We start from the raw sequence: 23,683 nt of genomic DNA, 5'->3' as shown, positions 1-23,683 counted from the left end.
GCTCGCGCTTCATGTCGGGTAAAGGTTTCCACGGTAAATTCTGCGAGCTCCTCACACAGAGTCCATAACACGGACGTGCCCCACATGGTCGATTCAACCGGGGCGTCTCGTCTCGCATCGTCGCGCAGGTGCTCCAAGGTCAGCCTGCTTTGCTCGTACACAGCCTTGAACGCCAAGGGAGCGGCTAGTTTAGACAACGTGTCCCTCACAAGCGTCTCTATGTGCGCGTCTTTGTCCGGGGCCGTCACGTGGAACAGCACATTCCTAAATTGCACATCCACAATAGAGTATACCCTAGAAACAATCGATTCGGGCCTGTATCCGTACACCGCGTCCCCGGTAAAAACACAGGGACTGACGTGAGAAGGGACGTGCGGCTTCACCCACGCAAACGGCGCTCTCGCCAAGATGCTTACCCTTTTAACTTCGTGTCCTTTCGCGTTTGTGTACGTCTCGGTAAAGTGTTTTGCGGTGAGGAGACCGTAATTGTCACCTCGGTTATCCGCGTACGACACACGAATCACTAGCCAATTGCCTGCCCTGGACTGCGCCCTAGTCAAGGGGACGCGATACAGCCCATCTGCACCCGACTCCGCTAGAAGGACAGCGGTCGGCATCACCTTCTCTATTTCCACGAGGTGAGACCAGAAATATTCTACGTAACGTACTTCGTGTGCTTGTGCGGCCAAACGCACCGATACATGATACACCTCGCTCCAATCACCTCCTTGATTGAGATCCATACACCCCGCAAAAACGCCCGAAAAGCGCTATACGTGTTCAACAACCAATGTGCGTGTAGAGATCGTGTGGAAGCAGACGAAAGGAAAAAAAAAACATAAGTCATACGACAATCAGACCTGACTTGTGTCACAAAAAACATATTTTTATTATATGTATAATTGTTAAAAATACAAAAAGCAGGCATATATAATATATAACATCACATTACATGTCCAATAAAAGCATACACAATCCATTTCGTCAATCGTCAACCGTCACAATTCTTCTCGGGTTATGGTCTGCGTTGGCTTCTAACACGCATTTGTCCATGATAATCTCTGCGTTCTGCTCTGATGGGGCTGTGACCTGTTCAGAGGGAGATTCCTTGTCCTTTACGCTCACAGCCAAAGTGTCAACTGTATTCGATGAACCTGAGATCTTCGTGTGGTCCAGCGTACTATCTTCCTGTGGTGTAGCGTCCTGCCTGGAGTCATCAACAGCGGGGGCAGCATCGACAGCGGGGGCAACTTCCTCATCCTTCTTGTTTATTTCGGTGTGTTCGATGTACTCGTAGCACGCAGTGTCTGCGGACAAATCTTGTTCAATGTCAAACACGCAACTGCGTGTAGTGTTACAAGTGAACCCTATAGTGTAATTGGGATCGGATTCGAGGTCGCACTCGTTCACTGCGACGCTCGAGCCCATACGCCCAACTTCAGGCTGTCCGCATACACGGCCTGTGAGCTCGTTGACAAAATCGTTCTTAACGCCTAGCGTGTTTACCACAGTTAGGTACAACACCAAATTGTTCCGTGTACCTAACCCCTGTAAAGCACATTCTGTTTCCCATGTTACCACATCGAACATGACCGGATAGTGTCTGCGTATCATATCCACCAGCTCGGTGTAGGGCATGGCAGTGACGGCTTTCATCACTGCGACGTTGGTTTCCATCGTAGTGGCCATGGTGGGGTTTTTCATGAACGTTCTTCAAGCATTTTGCAAGTTACGCACTGAGAGCGTAATGCTTCCACATCAACTAGTACTTCAGAAAAAATAGGTTGCGTGCATTTTGGGCATGCAACGTACATTTGTTTCATTTCCGTATAAGTGCATGTGTTCACATCTCTGGTGCTAAGCGGCACGTTGAACATGGGAGAAGCGCAGCACGAGGAGCCGAAGGTCATGCCCTCAAAGTCGAATTCAACGTCTATGTTCCTAGGGTTACCTTTCACTTCGGAAGAGTGAAACGTCTGATTCTTAAGACACCTAGAGCACCTGAGATCGCCTTCGACTCTCGGTGACAATAAAGGGTTGGGCTCTCCGGGTACTAGTAGTATCTGTTTGTGATTGTGATCGATCCAATTTATGTGACAGTTCAACACTGCGTACAGCAATCTATGAGAGTTGGGGGGCAGCTGACGTAGTTGTCGAAACTGCTCTAGGTGGAAGGGCTTGATGAACTTACGCAACTCTGGTATGCAACCGGCTGCCGTCTCCAGAGGGGTGTCCGTGGTGTACGCTAGCGCCAGCTTGTAATAACAGCTCAGCTCCCACTCGGACGTCAGCGTCAAAGCAGGGTGTCCCAAAGTCTTAACTGCCTGGAAAGCGTTTATCAGTTTGGTACGATAGGACTTACGCGTGGCAGTGTACGCTAACTTCGACCATTTTACTAGGTCCTCGCTGCCGTTTTTGTGCAGACCGTCGGGTTCTGCGACCGGTTTTTTCCGCGTACAGGTTGCTCTATATTCTACGGCGAGGTCTACAATCGATGATGGCCCACAGCCGGTCGGATCCGACCGGCGAAAATTAGTAGGCGGGGTTCCGAGGTGTCCTCGGCGCCCTAGAAAGTTTAAAGCCTCGCAGGTCACCAGTCTAAGTTTGTGTTCTGCTTGATCTTCGTTGTACTGCAGGACCTCTTTTTGGAAACTATAGAAGTCTGCAAGCACCGCTAAACGCAGCAAACTTTCGCCGCAAGGCATCCTGAGCACCGCAGTTTCATCGGATAAGAACAAGTGTCCCGTGCGTTCGACCAAAGCGCTAGAAAGGGTACGCCATACAGTCGAGCAAAGGTGTTTGGTTTCCTCTCCGATCGACACTCTGCTTTTCGCTGACAGACATTTCAGTAACTCGGACTTAATCGCAGAAGAAGAGACCGTTTCTTTTTGCTTATAATGGCAAGCAGAGCCGAGGCACTCCAAGTAAACTTGCACAATGAGCCCTTTTGCGTACCGACCGGACCGCACGACAAGGGTATTCTCTACCCCTGTGACATTAAGGTCGTCCCGTTCGCACCAGTACTCTTGGAATCTCCGGTCGTCTTCCATGTGCATCTACCAGACCTGTTTCCCGGGGAAGTGTTGAAGATACACGCGGAACACCTCGGACACTTTCTGTCCTTGCAGAGTTTGCCCAAAGTCACAGGCGACCTAGAAGACACGCTATTCCGAGGTCTGTGTAGACTGTTCACCAGGGAGAGAGTACTCGATGTTTACAACGAGGTTCTGAACGCTTACGCACCGGAGGAAGATCTTCCTTGTGGTCAACGCCTAGAAGACTACGAAGATGACGCCGCATGCGAGTCACGGTGTGTGTTCGCCGCTTTTGACAAGAATGAACCGCAACGCCCACTGGCACTGCTGCGCGGGCTTCTAGCTCTGTTCGACAAGGCTAGCCTGCTCGAAGATATACCTCACGTTCCGGATTGTGAACCGGAACACATGCTTTTTTTGTATCTCGTGCAGCTCATGGCGCTGTTTGTGAGTAGCCTACTAAGTGAGAAAGCCCTCGCCTCTATTATGAGCGTGGCTTCCTCTGTTTTTCTTGAGGCGAACCACTGCCACCCCCTGTGCGCTGCTACGATTCTGAAGCCAATGTTTGTTCCGTACTACGAACAACAATCTGGTAGGTTCAAGAAAAAAACAGACGGTAAACAACTCGCCGAACACGAACCCAAACTCGCCTGCTACAGGTTGTTCATGGGCTACGAACTGAACGACAAAGGCGAGGACGTGTCAACATCCGGTGATCTAGCATGGACGGAGCGCGGCATCCTGGACTGCATACAGGGCTGGAAGCTAGAAGAAAAGAACACCAGGAAGCTGTGGTTCGTCGCGCCTCAGATGGGCGACAGGCTCAAATTGTCGGGAGCCGACGCTTTGCAGCTCATGGGACGCCAAACCGGAGAAAAGGCCGTGAAAATGACAGAGTTCCTGCTCTGCGACAACGTCATGGGATACGTGCAGTCGAGCGTCTTAGGTACATTGTACAATATGCTGCCGTGTGACGCAAACAGTGAGTTCGACGAACCCGTGATGTCCGCGATGAATTTTTCCATGAGCCGGCTTTCTGAGAGCGTGTGGCGGCAAAGCAGAAACCTTCTGTCTGAACTGCGAACTATCATAAACAGCTCACTGTACGTCTCGGGTGTCGGGTTTGCGGGGCAGGACGGCGGAAGTTCCCTTTACTTTGGTCGTGTGTTCACCGGCTCAGAAGAGAAGCGCCCGCAAGCTACGGGAGCATTCGGCACGTTCACGTCCGTGATCCTCGGCACGCTGAGAGAAACCATGATGAGCAACATGCTACTTTCGGCCTACGGGCTACGTTCTCTCACTGACAAAAGCGTCCACGCGAGGCTGATAGTGCCGTACAAACACGTGCCTCGCTGCTCTGTTACAACCTCGGACGTGCAACTGTACGGCCGGTTTCACCACAGGTTGAACTCTGGCGAATTCACCGAAATTGCAGGCGTTAAACTCATGAGTGAATGTGCCAACAAAAATATACCCTCCGAGGACACTCTGACGGTCAACAGCAAGTATCGGCTCACGGGGGTGCACGGGGCGTTGCCCATGTGCGGGCTGACGTTATCGCTCACTCTCAGACAGACGACTATGATGGTGATGGGCTTTCTGTGCGCCGAAATGGCGCGTTGTATCTACGGGACAAAGACCGTGGACCTGATGAGCGTGTGCAAGGCCATCACGTCCCTAAGCATGTGCTGTAAATTCAAACAACCTAAAACGGACGAGCAGGTCAAGATCAACACGCTGGAAACCCCCTTTGGGGATCTCCTTAAGCTATCCGGAATGGTGTTCGGTAACCCCGGGAATAGGCGGCGCGACGATCTCGATCACATGGAATGGCTAGACGCAAACGACTACAGGCTCCCCGATTACGTGCGCACATCCCTGAGCATTCTAGGGGACACCAGGAGTTTAGTGGAACAGATTATGATGGAAAAGAAAAAGTCCTACAACAGGGTCGTGTTCTCGACCAACAACCGTATAATGAACATGGTGCAGGTGTACGAAAACGAAAAGGGTATGGTACAAGCGCCTATCATGGTGACGTGCACCATGAGGGTATTCACCAACAGCACCAAGAGCTACGCTGCGTGCAAGTTCTCAACAGGAGGCAGCTGTTACTTGGTGAAAGTCTTCAGTAATAGCTGTATAAAGACAAGACTATATCACAGAAACGAATCCTCCGAACTTCACGCTTTGATGCGGCCCAACCGGAGCACTGTGGATGATGTACTAGAAACCGTGGAAAGGGAAGTCTCTGTCGCGTTGCCTCGCATAGATATAGATCGACTACGGATGCTCGCTGGTGATCTGAACACAACTGATTTTGAGGCTTTGATGGTAGCCGTTAGAAAGAAGAACATACAAGTCACCGGTTACGTTCCGCGGTCTCCGACGATGCCTGCGCAGCGCACACAGACGGAAACTCCTGAGAAGGACGCTCGAAACGGTGGCCCTGGGGGGAACTGTTCTGTAAAAAGAAAGGACAGAGATGTAGAAGACACAGTAGACTTGCCCCCAGACACCAGCAAGAGCCTTAAAGTTATGCGCTTATCGACGGACGATGCGTGCGTGCCCTCTACATCGAGAGCACCCGACGAGGCGGGCTGTACTACCTACGACGGGACGAAGGTCACTGCGGGGTTATCAGTGGTGGATGACAGCGATGTGGAGTATGGATTTGACGACGATGATTAACAATACGATCATTTGTTCTGAAAGTTTATTTTGGATGTTTTTTGTGACAAATAAAGACACATTACACAAAAAGAGTTTTATGCATGAAGTTGTGTGTTTATTTGAGACATACAAGTGGTTGTGTTGCTTACATTGGGTTGCAATATTACATCGTCATGCTTATGCAACTAACATCTACAGCTGTAGGTGTCAGTAACACCTCCTAAAGTCAAAAAGACTAATGCTTTTGTACATATTGTCCCACATGAGAAACCCGTGCTTCTCAGCCTCTGCGGCTCTCAAAGTGCGTACGTCTATGTAGTCTGACATATCACACATATCGTCGTCTTCATTGGAAGGCACGCCGTTCACTTTCACATATTCCAGTGTACATCCAGACCGTGACATTCCTGCGATTAATCCGGTGGGCAGATCATGGTATTCGAGGGTCTTTCTCGCGGATTCCATGACAGCGTACGCTAACATGTTCATGTGCGCAGTCATCACGGTACTGGGAACCGATTTGTAATGTTTAGTCACAACGCCCAAACATCGTGTCTTAAGGTTAAACACCAAAACTATGTCTGGAGAAAAAAATACACTGTGCGAGAGCAGGTCTGGTCGCAGAATTATCAAACGGTCATCTTTCCCATAGAAGTCGCTCGGTGTAATTCCGCCTGCCACACACACCTCCCTGAAAAGCGATGCCATTAGTTTAACTTTCAGGCATGGCGGCAAGTCATCACACAGACCCAGTGTGACATTTGCACACGATTGCAATCTTGGCGTCACCTTGTCCCATCCTGCAAGAGCTTTGAGGAAAATGTACTTCAGGCGATCGAAAACAGGTATGTCCGCTGTTGCCATCATTCCCCGTACGATCACCTTAAGCAGTCTGGTCCTTTCAAGCACACCAACGAAATTCAAGCTGGCAATCTCCCGTGCGGCGTTCTTTTTGTCATTGTAGCATCTTCTGCGATAAACCTCCTTACACAATTCAAACGTGCGTTCCATACACTGCGTTTCACGCGTAAACCTCTCCGTCACAGTCTTTGGGTCATTTGGAAAACATTCAGCTATATACGTCGATGAAGACTTTCTGGTGATATCCACAAACCATTCCGTACCTAACAACGACATCGTAGTTTCACAAGCATCTCCGAAGTCCTTCCACACCCCGGTCTTCTTGAGCATATTGACAGTGCGGTTATCATGTTTGTTTGTCCGACATAACAGCCGCGGGTAGCTCGCGGCTAACATTAACAGGGTCCTCATGCGATACCACACAGTACTAACGCACGGGTTGTTATTTAGAGTCCCGGGAAGAGCGAGTACTAAAGCTGCACAGTCTTTCATGTACGGATGCAGCGGATCGGTAGAGAAGAGACTCTCCATGGTCTATATCACTCCTGAGTCCGTGGTAAACCACTCAAATTCTGGTGTGTAGAATGCTATTGTGTACTACACAAATCTGAACGCTAGTATAAAAGGTCTCCCCCCCCCCTCAAACAAAATGTGTGAAAAAAACAGTTTGTCTTTTTTTTTGAGGATGTAGCACAGTTGGTTGATAATCTGAATGAATGAAAATGTGAGCAACAACCGTATATAATAACTGGTTCACCCCCACCCAGATATACAGCGTGAATTTTGTATATGTTGTTTTCAACACGTACTTCCCTGATTAAAAGCTCTGATAAAATAAAGACACATTGTACACAAACACAATAGTATGAACATTGGTTTATTCAGAACATATGTAACAACAAAAACACCACAGTGTTGATTACAACAATATGACACAGTAGTAAGTGTTAGTTTCAACAGCTGTCGTCGGTACAATATTCTAGCTTGCGATGCGCTTTGTTCCACACGGCAAAACCGTATAGAGTTGCCGGTGCTGAGGTTATGTTGTCCACTTCCACGTAGCTGTCAACATTGTCTTCGTCGGATGGAACTCCGTCCACTTTCGCATACTCGAGCTTGAATGTAGACTTCGAGCTCTCTTCGGTTGAAGCCACGTAAGGATAAACGGTGTGATTGATTTGGCTTATGGACTGCATTACAGCGTACGCTAGCATGTTCATGCGTTTGTCACTCACATCCTCGTCAGGGAAAAGGTCATGTTTGACTACTACTCTCAAACATTTTCGTGTGATATTACACACCAGCGTTATGGCCTCCGCATAGTACACGTTCTCTGAACTCAGGTCCGGGGTTAAAATTAGTAAATTTTCATCGTCCCGAAAAAGGTCGTTCGATCCGAAACAACTGGCAGTCCACAGCTCCCTTAGAAGAGAGGCCATAAGTTTCATCCTTACGGTCGCCTCAACACCACAGCAGAGACCAAGAGTTACTTTTGCACATGATTGTACTCTGGGTGTGATACCGTCCCATCGAGTAAGCACTTTGAGAAACACCTCCTTAAGCTTGCCAAAAAGACGAGGGATATGCGATGCTGCCATCATACCGCGGACTAAGGCCAATAACAGCCGAAAAATGGTGTAAGGATGCACAAAATTAGATTCGGCGATCTTACGGGCAGCGGAGCTTTTTCATGACATCCGCTTCATGGGTAGGCCAATTCGTCCCACGCCCCGCGGCTGGTTTAGGAAGATGCTCGGACGCATACGTAAGGTACGCCTTAGATGCGATATCTAGAATGTTACCAGGGTTTACAAACAACATTGCAGAGGCGCATGCGTCTCTGAAGTCTGCGCACGCCCTGACTTGTACCAGTAAGTCGAAAACAGCGGTATCGACCTCGTATTTAGAAGCTATCAACCGCGGGTAGCAGGCTGCTAAGGTCAACATGGTTCTCGATCGCTGCCACAGCGTACCGGCGCAGTTCTCGTCGGTGAGAGTGCCGGGTAGTCTGAGCACTTGAACCGGACAGTCTTCTGTGTACAACCGTTTTGGATCGGTTGAGAGCAAGTCGTCCATGGTGGATCCCATATCTACGTTCAATGTAGGTTTTTAGAACTAATGATGGTGTACAATGCAACTGTTTATATAGATTCAAATGTTGGGCGTTCACAAAAATAAAACACATCTCCTCAGCCAAAAAAAAACCAAAAGAATGTAGACACAAAGAAAATACGGTTCTCGCTCTCAAGTGTGTAGAAAATGAAGCGTGTTCAGATACAGCGTTTCTACCATGAGTGCGATCTTACGATACGCGCAGCCTAAAGCGTGCAGGTCTTCTCGTACAGTAAAGATAAATAGTTGTTCTAGACTACTGAACGTGCTACCCAGATTAGCGTGCGAGATCCTCGGTAATCTCATCTTTGTGCGAGGGTTTATCCTACTGAATTCTTCCACCGCTCTGTAGTAATCTGCCTCCTGACATGGACTCAAGCTCAACTCCCCGTGTTGAACTCTGGGCGAGACGAGCGGATTGAGTATCCCGGTTACGGACATCAGTCTCTCGTTTTGATGTTGTCCAGCTTGAACCCGTGTGAATTTGCACACGGGGGTTTCCGCTGCGTTCGTCTTGATCATACCGGGCGGATTGAACGAACATATGCCGTATATGTTCATAAAGTCGTACGACGCGGTGGGTGTGCTCATACGTTCCACGTGTTCTCTCACTAAGGTTCGCATGTCCCCAAGTGCACTATTCCTGAGTTCACAATACAGTCGTCTGTACTCCGTGTCGAGAACCGTACTTTCACCCCGATCGACCTGCGGGTGTGAGGGAGAACTGTCGACCTTAGCTCGCTTAGTTTGTCGCTCGAACCGATCGAGCTCCACGAAGTCGGGTAATTTACCGTAACACGCCTTGATGGCCGTTGCGACAAAAAACTGTTCCGGGGCGCTCTTCTCAAATTCGGTCAGACTTCGGCCCGCGGAACACGTCAACATCGTGAAATACGACGTGTTTCTGAAATATCTGGTAGACGAGCTTGAAAGCGGCACGGGGCGAGAGATTCGCTTGCACGACGAAGCCTTAATAGAGTGTCTGGTGAAGCACAGGGAGCTGACAAACGGCCCGCGAGTGTGGTCGCCTCTGGCTCGATCGTACCTTCCTTTCGAAGAAGCTAAACACGGACATTTCTCAAGCCTCTCGCATAAAGGCCCCTGCGTTGTCAAGTACACAGCCAAGTTGCTCCCACTTTACTGCAGGCTGTGTTTTCTGGCAGACTGTCACGAACGGGCAGAATCCACGGCGCGAGTGATATTGTGGCGTTTGGGGCAAGCGGCTCGGCACTGCGCAACTGCTTCGCTGCCGTACGAAATCCGAGCGGTAGAGTATTTGATCGACAACCTCTCAGCTTCTCCGCCTAAAGAGTGGGGTGACGTAGCTAGGTCGCCTGACGTCTCGGCTGACACCAAAGTAGCGGTAGAATTGTTGTGGTCTCATTTAGTCTTGGTGTACTCGGGAAACCGGCGGCTTTTGCTTTACAACATCGAACAGTTTTTCACAAGGCAGCAGAACGCCCTGAGCCTGTGCCCAATAGACCTGCGAGCCGCACTATTCGTGCACGGGCGACACGACCCCGTGTCGAAACGAAATGAACGCTACCGTAAAGGACACTCGTCTCGACGGTTTACAACGTGCCTCGTGGGACCGGGACAACGTGCTCGTCGCAATCGCAGCAGGAGACACACGGTCAACAACAGACTTTACGAATCCAGATTGTCGAGACTTTGCTGGCTGGGAGCCCTGTGGATTTTGGACTTCAAGTGCAACAAGGCCTTTTGTCACTGGCTTCACAAACCCGAGCCGTACCGAGACTAGTCCGAACGCTTTGATCATGACGCTAGGCGAATATTCTGAAACGCAAAGTGTCGCACATCGCGACCTTCTGACAGAATCTGCAAACGTGACGTTGAAGAAAACCGGGAGTTGCGTAGTGCAACTGGCAAACGGAGTGCTTCTTCACGTGTTGCACGTAAACACCGTAGGCAATCAAAAGTTCAACGCTACAGTTTTCTCCCAGAGACACAAACGGTACGCTCGTCTACAATCTAACACCACGAAAACCAGGAGGCTCAGCAGGCTGCGTTTCGTCTCGGACAAGAAGAGACTGTCCTCGCAACACGGGTACAAAAACACCAGGATAGAATTTTCGTCTAACCCGAGCCGCAGCGCAAACTACACTTCTAATGCGAAGTATCTGCTTCAGTCGTACTTCCGAGGTGTCTTCGATACCATATCGCTGACACAAGGAACTTGCGTTACCTCCACGAAGCCTTTCACGGTCAGTAACGAGAACCTCACCTGTTACATATACGGTGTGGCCAACCCTCTTACAGTGGTGATACGCATGAAAAACACAAAGACACACTTCCACACGCCGTTCTTCTTTTCCTCTGTAAACGTCGCGGGAAAGAAGAACAGACATCAGCTTTTTTCCTCGATGTCGATCAATTCGCAGAAAGTGAAAGACGTAACGGCGGAACTGCCGCTCGCTTTGGATAAAGTGGCCAAATTGATCGACATACACGTGCACCTGAATAGGTTGTGCTGCGAGTTAACGCAAGACAGACGGGGGATGTTGACCGCCAAAGAGAAACTGTGCTTGGTGTATCTCACGGAATTACATTTCGTGGATGTGATAGATCGTAGTCACCCCAGGCACTGGAACGAATACAGCGACTCTGTCAAACGCATGTTCGTTGACCGCCATCGGAGTAAGCTGTCCGCTTTCCAGGACAAGGTTTTGACCAACTATCACTTGAAAAACCCAGAGTTCATCCACATTGTACCGTGGCTGCTCGACAATCCTGGTCGATTACACAACAGGATGTTAACGTCTCACGAAGCCTACCTCAGAGCCGAAAAAAAAGTTGCCGCGAGAGTGGAATTGATCGCCACTGTCGCCGTCAGCATCGAACGTAACCCAGCCAGACGCGCACCTCCAGGATTCCCGTCTCTGACCGATGTGGACTTTCGAGAATTGGGATACACCTCGCAAACTCTGACCAGTGCGATAAGAAACGCTCGGTTGTCTAAAGTGGCACGACCCTACGGTTCTACGGAGTTCTAAAAAAATTGTAAGGGTACTTTGGTATGGCTGACAGCTCGGCTTGTCTCCCCCATACCATCTTGAAGGTGTGGGGGATTATCAATAGACACTTTGAATCGAGTCTGGTTTCTGTTGGTAGATCGGACGTGGCGGTCAAAGCTAAAAGTGAGATAAAATCCCAAGTGGCCGATTTGCGAGACATTGTCGAGAGTTGCGCGAAACGCCTGGCTTCCATAGAAGACTACATACATGAACTTCAGAATCAAGGAGCCCAAGACTCCACAGATGTTCCCTCGACGAGGACGACGTCGAGGGTTGACGCGCTTATGGGAGATTGGCATTTTCTGCACCTGACCACGGGTCAAGTATTCGGGTATTTGAAAATGATACCCGAGACGGTTGTGGCGACCGAAGCTCCGGACCCCGTGACCAGTTCACGTAAGTCTGCAGAGTTCACCATTCCCACAGAGGTGCTGGCTGAGACGGAAGCTGTCGAGCTTGAGCCTCGCGTGGATACGGCCGGGGAGCGAGCGTTACTTTGCCCTTGTTGTCAAGTTTCTTTCGATATTACGGAATTTTGGAAACACGCGGTGTGGGAGATCGCGTGTAAAGGTAATCGCATCAAGGCCTGGCAAGTGATCGATCGCGAAAACAAAACCAGGTGGATAGTGGATCGCTCTTCGGGTTGGAGGAACCCTATTTACAGACCCCGAGATGTCAGGGGCATGTGTGAGATAGGACAAAGCCTTGGCGAATTGAACCTTCCTCATTTCTTGTCAGACCGAGAGTTCTCCTCTGAGTTAGACGGCACGTTCCAATACTTGGCGAAAGAACTAACATCCTGAACATGATGTCCTACGCCTTCAACCCCGCGCTTTGCACCGCACGGACAACTCGTCCTGAAACACCATCGGACACGGCGGCGCAAACTACAGCCGCGGTGCATCGCAGATGTTTCGAGGTGATAGATGACGACGTGATCACGTTGGATTATTTGATTGGTGTGATGCTGATAAAGGACGAATATTCCTTCGTGCAATACGAACCCACCGAGAAGCACAAACGCAGCGCGGGAACAAAAAACGCTCCCGTTCAACAGATAAACATGTTTGTAGAAACCCTACGTGACAATTCCGTGCTGTTTGAAATCGCCATATGCACAGTCCTCGAATCGAATCAACGTACACTGTGGCTACGGGTGCAACTCTCAGAGTTGAGAGAACTAAGCTTGGAACCTCTCTGGATGATAAAAGGTCGAGTTCAGCTGTTTACCAAACAGCGCTGCATTGCTATTGCAATCCACGATAGAGCACTGGGGGACATCTCGCTGGATCGTACCACTGCGCTTTTGGTAGACTCATGCGGCAAGCGAGAAAACATGCATCAGGAGGAGCCTTTGGTTTGCCGAGAATCTGCTCGGCGCGAAAGCTCCTCTTCTTCTTCTGGCAGCAAACGAAACCGCAATCATAGTGAACAAGAGCACGCCGATTGTGAATCTACACCCAAGAGAAGCAAAGCCCTCAAATGTAACAATGGAATAGAAATTACAAAAAGACACCACACAAGATATAACGTCAAGACAAAGTTTAATGGCAAAGACAAAAGTGTACACAGATACAAAACTCGCAACGTTGCAAAGGCAAACGCGTCCGAGACAAAGCTCGACTCGGTCACAGCAAACGACGTGACACGATTAGATTCACCCTCGGTCTTCACCGATGAGATCGACGAACCCACCGCCACGCACATCACACGAGCCGAGCAACCTTGTGCGGTCGCGGCTCGTGATGCGAATGATGGTGAATCTGATGTTTTCCAGTGTCCGTCCGCGATGATCGTGGATCCTCGACCGCGTTTGAGGGAGATTCGTTCTTCACGGGACCTCGAGGCGTCGCTCCCACCCGCCGATCCCTCTCGTGAAGACTGCCCTGCGTCCCAGGAGCAGCGGAGGAATTGTCTGTTGATGTGAACAGGTCTGGGTTGCCGAGCGGGTCGCCGTCATGCTCGCATCTCACATCAGAAGGCCTGAGACCCAGTTTGTTGGCTAACAACAGTCCATACGCCACGGGGTGAAGCGAGTCTCGAGTGAGCATAACGTCGTTTACCGTGAGAGAGGAGTCGGGTTTTCGTCCGGATAAGTTGTCGGCAAACACTAATCCGGACGTGTTCAAAAGCGTTACCAGCATCGAGTGGAAAATGTGAACCGGCGAGCCGGATTCCAACTCTCGCACCGTCTCTCTGTTGTTGTACTGTATGGTGTTGTGTCTTCTGTTGAACTGGCTGAATCCGGAGAGCGCACTTCGCCAGAAATTCGTCCACATGCTCAACGTTTCCTCCAAGTGAGCGATGCTTACCGTCGAGGGATAACTGCACACCAGTTTAACGTCGGGTCCCAACTCTGTCAGGGGACTCTCGCCAGCCTGGGTATCCGCGTCGTGCTCCAGTTTTCTCACTATGAGATCGGCCGTCTGCAGGAGTCTACTGTTTTTACACACCTGCTTCAATTCATCCAACGCCTCGCGAGGTCTCCTCGCCACGTCTTCCAGAAATTTTCTCACGACCAGCACTTCTTGGCTTTCGGATATCATGCTCGCCATCATCTTACTCAAGCTATGCGACACGCTTGCCGACTTGTGTTCCGAGGCTGTGCCGCCGACTCCGGATCGTAACAAAAAGTCAGGCAATTCAGCCGCCGGCAGACCGAACATGTCCATGCTGTTGTTTGCTGTCATGAACCGAGCTAAGTTATCCAACAGCGGTCTCCCCGACGCGTTGCCGTTTAGCGAAAGTCCCGCTAAAGTCTGATCTCCGCGGGACGACAAAATGATATCTGCCAAATGCGTCAGAGAAGAGCGATCCGCTCCTCCGCTGGCGTACACCTGGCGACCCGACGCTTTGGTCAAGCCGGCTATGATGTTTTGAAAAAGACAGGCCCAGCTTTTGACCGTGTCTTGAACCCTTTTAGCTAAAGTGGAAACGTCCGCCCCCGCAGTCCAAGAGCTTTCCCACATCAGTATGTGACGATACAGCACTCCGTCCACCGCTGCCGTGACGAGCCCTGTCTCTGTGTCAAAAAACGCTAGGCACGATGAAGCCATACATTCCGGAACAACAGGACATCTACCGTGTTCGAACGTTTTCATCACACCCCACAATCCGACTGTGGCCATTTTAAGTTCCGTTTCTTTCATTGGGTTGAGGCGCAAGCTAGCGTCACAGTCTACCCAGTCCGCTACGATTTTACACACCACCGACGCCTGAGGCTGCGGAACCGAGTTGCTCATGAGCAATCGAAGAGACGCTGCGAGTTTGTTTAGCGGGACTTGCAAAACGGAAGGCAGGGCTCGTTCGTGAGCGCTGAGCTCTTGCACAGCCTCGACCGCAGCCTCCCGTGGACTCAGCGCGTTGTGCACGGTGACCAAACGGGGCCTTTTGCAGCATCCCTTGTCATCGACCGTTCTCGAAATGCAGGAACAGCACCGGCGTCTGTTAGAAGACGATCTGAAGTCCGAAGACACCAAAGCGTTCAGAGTAGCTCTGCTCGACAGGCCCGCACCTACCGACCTTATCCTCGCCCAAGGCAGAAAAACGCACGGTACGAACCCTGCCAACACGGTCCAACGGACCATATTCCGCAACGTATTTTTGATGTGCTCGCACATGCGATTGGAAGAGTAGTAGTTCACCAGATACCGAACTAAGCACGTTGCGCTCTCGCTGTTGCTACCCAACACGTTGTATAGCAACAACTCTATGGATAGATTGGGATTGAACGTGTTGACGATCTCCTCCACGACCACGGCCAACTGAGGATCCTCGCCTACGTACACCCAAGATTCCACGTCGTGATGGATCGGTATCAACCCGTATTCCTTGTAGTCGACGGGACGACGTGAGCTATCTCCTTTACGCTGATGCTCGTTCCTTCTGAATCTGTAAAGGTCGTGCGGACAGGTTCTGTCTCGCAACGCTGCCTCGGCTACCTGTTTCTCGGCGTCAACATGGTCCACGTACACGGTAGACATGATGTGAGATGTAGAAATAGACCGCTTCAATCCGCGCCCAGTTTATAGTGCGCTTAAGGACACTACCATTGACTACTTACGCTTTCGCATGCGATGCTAGGAGCGTGAGGGATTTTGGTCTGCCATGGTGTGGATGTTGTTTAGAGCGCTGTGTTGCCTGTGTCAGAACAGAGACACCGTGCGAAGTTACATGGGTGGAGGTGGCGGCTACTATCAGGAATTTGACGAGGAGGACGAGGACGAGGAGGACGACGAGTCCAGCAACCCGAAAGAATACGGGCGTAGAATGCTGAAGCTGTCTCGGCTCAAACGAGACGCGATAGAGGCTACCGCTGATGTCATCGTGGCCGACAACTTACTGAAACAACACGGGGGTGATTCGAGTTTACTAATGTATTACGATGAATGTGCCCACGAAATGTCTCGCGCTCTACGGAGACTCCCCGTTGGACCAAGCAGGACTCAGATTAAAGATATTGACCGATTTGCCCGCGCGAAAATAAGAGAAGCAGCCTTAGTTTAACCTGCGGGAAAATATTTTGGGGTACAAACAACAAAAAAACTAACCATGAACCACGTGGTGGTAATGGACCCGGGCAGCTACAGGCTGAAACCAGTAGAAGCTGTAGCCAGATTGATTGGCGCGCCCCAGTTTCTCAGAAACACAAACAGCGAATTTGCGGAATACGTCGTCGACAAGGTCATAAGACCTACCGCGGGAAACACCACCGTAGTGGGGGACGCAACCTTGTTGATGTCCCAGGCTCACATGGGGGTAACCCTTTTTCGACAACAGCGAGAGACGACCCGTTTGATGGCTGGGCTCTTGTATAAAACGCTAATTCCTGACGACAAGGTGCCCACCGGCACGACATTTATCAGAAAGTACAGAATCACGGATCAACGAGAAGCTCAGTACGGCACGTACGACACGGTAACCAACGGAGTACAATCTACCGAGTACAGCGAAGAATTCAGACCCACGTCCAAAGTAGTGAGCATGCAATTCGGTAGCTTGCTGAGCATAACGGTGCCTTCGGTGGCGGCCGACCTTATAACGAGGGAGCTTGAGAAGTGCACCACGTCCTGGGAATTGACGAGAACCATCGAACTGTTGCAATACTGCGCCGCTCAACCCACCTTGATAGACAGGATAGTCCGGGAAACCAGAACGGCCGGACGCGCTGAACGATTGGACGACGTGCTGACCATGGCCGAGCTCACGTGCGGTATGGTGAACATACAACCCGACACGTTCGCGTGCGCCTTGGAAAATGCCAGGAGAGTGCTAGAGAGCGAAAGACCCGAAGTCGTAATCATGGGCGATAGCTTGTTTAGAATAATATCGCAGAAATCCGGCGGGCTGCGGTCCCACATAGTTTCGGAAGATACCGTACTTTCCCCTGAGTTTGCTGTGTACACCATGGAAAACGAGACCGTGAAATCGTCCGGCGGACACGAATTTGTGATGAGAGAACTGTCTAGCCGTGACTCTATGGGAAGCGGCTTGCCTTTTGCGGAGGGCTCCTTGTACCAAGAGTCTACCAAGGTGAATTATTTCATATCGGGCGGCGGGCCGACCGACAAGGTGCCTATAGTGCACGTCGACAGCGTGCAAATGGAACACAATGCGAACAGAAACACGTCGACCGAACACAAGGCTTTCTCAAACGCGGATGGTTTCAAATGGGAGTACTTCACTGTGGGTTGCACGGCTCCAGCCGTTTCTCAGTTAAACCCGTACGCTCTGCTCCACAGCAAAGACGCTGACGAACTTAACTACAAGCATGTGGCCCAGCGCTCGCCGTCGTCTACCTTTTTGCACAGATACGACGGAGCGGTTGTGGAAGTTGCGCTCCGTAATCTTCACGAGACAGGGAACCCCGAGGAGCTGTTCACCTCTGCTAGAAGGATTTATCTCCAAAACGAGTTGGATTCCTTGATGGCAGGCGGTGACAGAACCGCCATCACCAGAGCGAAAATGATCCAGTTGGCTAAAACCAGAGACTGGTACGCAAAGACCAACAATCCCGCATCCATGTTGGAATTCGACATGCGTCATATTGTGGTACCGCACAATAACCGATGGCTAGTGAGACCCAGATTCGCGCTCTTCAATTTGTCGGGCATGAACTCTATCGAGAACGAAATTGTTCAAATTGGCAGCGAGCTACTCGCTTGTTTTGGCGAATTGAGCCAAGCGCAAAATGTGAACTCTGCCTTGGAATTCATTGACCACGCGCTGCTCCACAGTCCTAACATCAATGACATGCTAACCGTGAGGACCAATGCTCTATCTGACAACTTTACAATCAGCTTCCTCGACAATGTAAATTGGGCCAAATCCAGGCTGTTCTGGCCCCTATTGACCGATCCCATTTGTACAATCGCGCTACACAGAGCGCTTTTGGCCAAAGAAACCCGTGATGGATTGTCACCTCAGGAACACACGATATTGTTGCAGTTAGAGGAGCTGATAAACGGCGTGCTGTTCCTATTTAACGCTATAGTTGGCAAACGAACGAACTCTGTGCTTCCCTACATGGGTTCTTTCTATATAGCAGACCGAGACAATTTGCAGCAAAGTTACCCGCGCAGTTTCACCGTGAATGACATCGACTACAGTAACATCATGTACTGGGTAGTGTTACCCGCTATGGGAGCTAAGGTGTATAGAAAAACAGGTTCACTGGGGTCTAACCCCGCGGTTCAATACACCGCGGTAGAGCAGGACGAGGGACTTGGCAGACTAGACGCCGAGTTGAATCTGACTATAGATGAGTCACCCACGGTCCCTCGGCTGAACGGAGCGTGTTTCTTCACAAAAACGACACCAGATTGCAATTACGAAGACGTTACGGACATCTTCGTCCCCACAGCAGGTTTTTCTGAGAACGCCGACGCGGGCTTCCACCCCACATCGGTTGTCACCTACATGTGGGCTGCGAGGATACACAGACTCACAGGCGTCACCAATTATCTGGCTAAATTTTTCCTGGGGGTACACTACAGCACTCTGTTGACTCGCCGGGTGATACGCGAACATTATGACACCAAGTACTATTCGGGGTTGTCGTATCTAATGTTCAGAGGCCTGAGATTTACCGGCTGTGGCATAGCCATCATGCCGCAAAAGTCTACACTGTACACCTTAGGCACGGGGATAATATGCAAACCTACTAGTCATAACACTCACCAATTGCTGACCGTGAACCAATACTGCGAGTCCGCCGTCATCCCAGATACTATGGACTCACCGGGATTGTACATGTCTAACGTGTACATGAAAGACTTGCGAGGCGGCGACGTTCGCATAAACACCAAGGGTCCTTTCGACATGGTGATAGCGGACGCCTTTAACGGCTTCTGTCCCGAATCAGACACCTCCTGCGGTACCCGCAGGCCTTACATTTTCACCACTGGCCGCTCTGAGAGACTGCTCTCGTCTATCACACGGGATCCGAGAATGCGGACCGAGGGGTATACCTGCATGCCCACGCTTCTGCGGCCTTTCACGTCGGTGCTCGCTATAAAAAATAAAAGCTTTTCGAGGAGCAGGAGTGGTGAGGAGAGCAACTTGCGACTTTTCTGTAGAACACAGCACGTGGTGGACTTGGACAAAGGCGTGCTGGACGCGGTGAGCGATCCCTTCAAAGATACCGTGGAGCGAGCCAACGGGAACAAGCGGATCACCGACATCATGCACAAAGAACTGGGAGTGGCTTTCTGTGGTACTTACAGCGTGGGCCTGACATCGGATAAGAAACTAAAGTGTCACAGCGACGAGACCAGCGAGAGTCTGGTCGATCGGCTCGCGCCCAGAATCAGCGGCACCGGGCTATTCGCCAACACCCCGATTCAAAGTTCCTATCAACTCATCACTCCTATATTCAACCGGATATTTGAGAGCGCGCGATACTCGCGCGTACTTCAGCATTAAAAGGCAACCGCAGTAGCTCGAGCAGAATGGTCTTGAGGTAACCGTGATGCCTCGCTGGCGAACCGGATTATCGGATACGCTGGCCGAAGCCGTGTGCTCGCTGACAGACGTGATGCTGTCTTGCGGGGTGAACTTTTTCACCTCGCTGTACATGCATCCGATGGAACAGGAGAATACGTTGATACTCATGAGGAAAAAGGAGGAGGCCGAGCTCGACGTAGCCATACATACGGTATCGCAGGACATATCGAGCTTGGAAGCCAACATTGTATTGCTCAAGGAAAGCGCAACGTCAGCCCTCGCCGGGGATCGAGCGGAGGAACATCGGAACCTAAACAGAGAACTAACTTCGGCCGAGCAGGAAAGACAACGGCTTCGGTATTTGCTTAATGCTCTACGAGGAAGACTAGACGTCAGAAAGTTGATACCCGCGGTTAAAACGCTGTCAGATAATGTGGGATTACAACTCAACGCCTCGGAATATATAAACAAGCAAGTGCTCACTCTTGCTATACAAAGGGATTTGGACGATGCCAGGGAACCCGTGACTAAAGTGACTGTTGAAGATGCCTATACTAAATATGGAAGACCACCCGAACCCGACGATCCAGTGTATATAGTGTAGAGAGGTATACATGATTGATATGTGTTGACATTGTGTATTTTTATGTAATGCTGAATAAAATTTTACAAAAAAAATCTGATGTGAGGAAAAGGGGTTTCATTTGTTGTCACGAACCTTGACTCAACGCGGCGCGCGTGTGCCTCCTGTTTTGATTTTGACATGACTTTCGGATTGATAGAACTATTAAAAAATGACTACATGTAGTCTGAACAAATTCACAATAGTCATGAACTTAAGTCCAGACAGATTATTGTGACAATCTTTTATGTCTCATGAACCATAAAGAGTCAAAACACGATTCATTTTAACTCCTGGATTTTCCGGTTGAGGAGAATCACTCTCCGACCGGTGTGTACTCTCTCCGACCAAGATCACAGTGTACAAGCATACGCGGTAGCTTACATATAAAGAATACAGTGAATCTATCTCAGTTTGTCTATTGCACACGGGGATTCACAATGCAAGCGGGAGCAAGCGGCTGGGTGTACACTCTAGGTCAAACTGTTGGCGGTTCCTTGAAGTGTAATGTGACTTTCGTGTACACTGTCACACCAATGAACGTAGTACAGTGTAAAACCTCTACCTTTGGAATTTTGAGCTCATCGCCGTTTTGTGACATCAACTTTATGACCATATGTGAAGCGTTAAGCTTTATGTTGAAGGACCCGATTACACCGCATCTTTGTGGTCTTACCGTCACGTGTAAAGCCGAATTACACGTAAAGACATTCACGGTCGATCTTTTTTGTGACGCGGCGTGTACAACGTCGACTGTATCACACAAAATCAGACCTTGGATAATCAGAATTATGGGGCAAACCGTATTATTACATTTCTTTCATAAAAAAGAGTTAGACCGTGTACTCATCACCCATGACGATCATACACAACAAATAACCAGGGAGTTTGTAGGCTGGATACCCTGCCGCGGAGATATAGGAGAAGCCGTTGATCGGGACATCGGAGCGTGCGCTTGCTCTACACTTCGCGCACTATGGACAGTCGACGAGAGAAGCTCTTACTTTCGGGAGTACATGAGCTCAGTGATAGAGATAAAACTAAGGCGGTGCACTCCCAACACATCCGATGGAATGTACCGGAAAGTGTTATTGGCTGTTATTCGACATGTCGGTTGGGTACTGCAGGGATACTGCATGGACTCAAGAGAGGATGTTGCGCAGTCTCTGTTACAGACACTACCCATTTCTGTCCGTAGGGATATCTCTCTCTTGTATCCGATGCAATCCATGTACAGGTTGACGGATTGCCAAGGCGAGACACGCGAATGTTTGTGTGTCAGATGAAAGAAGAACACATGCGATGTGTGCACAATATCAATAAATGGATACGGTGGATAGACGCGGAGGAAGCTTGCGGATAGTTGGGTTTTTGTGTAAGTGTGCGTGTTATGCTTCATGTGGATACCCTAAACCAATCTGTCTTACAATACGAGGACTGTTGTGCACCCGAAGAACAGCAATGCTGTTATTGACATTTGTTTTCGACAAGAATACTTATTACATTGCTACAAGTACATGTCAGGCCCTTTAAGACCATGGAAAGACAATGGTTGAAGTGATCTTTTTGCTGGTCGTGTTGCTGTTAATAAGCGGACACAGTGTGCTTTGTGAGAACGCAGACAATGGTGGGTATGAGTACGTGGAAACACAATAGTGTAACAAAAAACTCACATGGGCTGTATTCGATTTTTTTTAAAAAAATACACCTGTGATCCCTCGTAGGTTATGCAAAGCGTGCGGATGTGAGAGTGATTCTGGTAGGTAAGACGGGTTCTGGCAAGAGCGCATCTGGTAACACTATTCTTGGCGACGACACCGCTTTCGAAGAGGGTATCTCACCCCAGTCTGTCACCAACGGGTGTGTGAAAGAAGAGACTGAAATATACGGTACACGGATCGTTGTGGTCGACACTCCGGGGCTGTTCGATACGACCAAAACTCACCACGAGGTAAAACTGAAAATTGAAGAATGCGTGGAGCGGTCGCTGCCCGGACCACACGGATTCCTTTTAGTGCTCAGCTTGAAGTCTAGGTTCACACAAGAGGAACGGAACGCCGTGAAATGGATTCTAGATAATTTCGGAGAAGATGCTTCGACGTATATCATGGTCCTGTTCACCCACAGCGATATGCTAAAGGGTAAAACGGTGAAAGAGTACATACAAGAAAGTAAAGCCCTGCAAAAACTGATAAACCAGTGCGGCGGCAGATACCACACGCTGAACAATAACATGAGACACAACAGAACCCAAGTCTACAGTCTGCTCAGTAAAGTGCAGGACATGGTCGCATTCAACGGAGGCAAGCACTACAGCAACGGCATGTATCGCGATGCGCAGAAGAAACTGGAGCTAGAGAGGGAGACGAAGAGGCGAGCGGAAGAGCATATGAGAAAAGAACACGAGGATATGATAAAGGCCAGAGAATGGTGTCGATTTTTCGGTCTTACTTCACTTGGACTGTTTGGAACCGGAGCGTATTTATCGTCCTATGTTTTGATGGGGATAGGGGGGGCGCTCGGTTACTCGCAGTTCAATTGTACCTGGGTGATGTTTACTTAGGAACTTACACGAGGTTAGTCTCGCGATTGTTTCCTCTTGAACGTGTAACATTGTTTGTTTGCAATAAAAAATATATAACGCGATACATTGCTGTGTCGGTGTTTTCATTTCAAAATGTATGTAGTAATCAGTGTAAAATGCGCATACTCATGATCGCATTGTTATATATTCCCCGACCGGGGTATGGCTGTCCCCGACCGGGGTATGGCTGTCCCCGACCGGGGTATGGCTGTCCCCGACTGGGGTATGGCTGTCCCCGACCGGGGTGCTTTAAGAATCCAATGTAGACAAGTATTGTGTTTTCGGGTTGCTTTAGACTGTGTCAGAGAAAAAAACATACACTACCGCGGAAAACATGCGTACATGGAAGTTACTATGTTTCATCTTACTGGCAGAATGGTCGACGGTGCAACTGACGCGTACTGCAATCGAAGAAGATTCAAACAAACCCATCGCTGTACAGAAATTCGAGGGAGAGAGCTTTGACATGTTATGCCCTTCTCACGGCGAGTGGACCTTGATGAGGAACACCTCTTACAAAGACAGGACTAGATGTGGGGTGGATTGGGGGAGACACACTGGTTCTCGCTGTCAAATAAGCCACATGTATCCATGGCACACGGGATTTTACTGGTGTGAAGACAGAGAGGGTACAGTCCATAACCTTATCAACCTCACCGTGACCAACGGACCTGTGCTCCTACGACCCTCCGTGACCCCTATCGCGGAGGGAGACGATGTGTTTTTGATTTGTAAAACGCGGCTAGATGCTACTTACATTGACCAAACAGACTCTGTTCGTTATTACAAAGACGAGGTTCTAATTGGAGAATACACA

The 23,683-nt window shown here is 49.8% G+C and overlaps 1 protein-coding gene across 1 annotated transcript; it reads left to right on the top strand.

Annotated features, from left to right (window-relative positions):
* The first annotated feature begins 21,830 nt into the window (after positions 1–21,830).
* LOC134630379 (GTPase IMAP family member 9-like) lies at positions 21,831–22,845 on the top strand. Its single transcript, XM_063477605.1, has 2 exons — positions 21,831–21,909; positions 22,007–22,845. The coding sequence occupies exons 1-2, from the start codon at positions 21,831–21,833 to the stop codon at positions 22,843–22,845; spliced, it is 918 nt and encodes a 305-aa protein (XP_063333675.1).
* Positions 22,846–23,683: the final 838 nt, after the last annotated feature.

Source organism: Pelmatolapia mariae, linkage group LG7 (genome assembly GCF_036321145.2).
Source record: "Pelmatolapia mariae isolate MD_Pm_ZW linkage group LG7, Pm_UMD_F_2, whole genome shotgun sequence".
NCBI classification, from domain to species: domain Eukaryota; kingdom Metazoa; phylum Chordata; class Actinopteri; order Cichliformes; family Cichlidae; genus Pelmatolapia; species Pelmatolapia mariae.
Note: the sequence above shows the minus strand (reverse complement) of the source record. Positions and strands in the feature narration are given on the sequence as shown.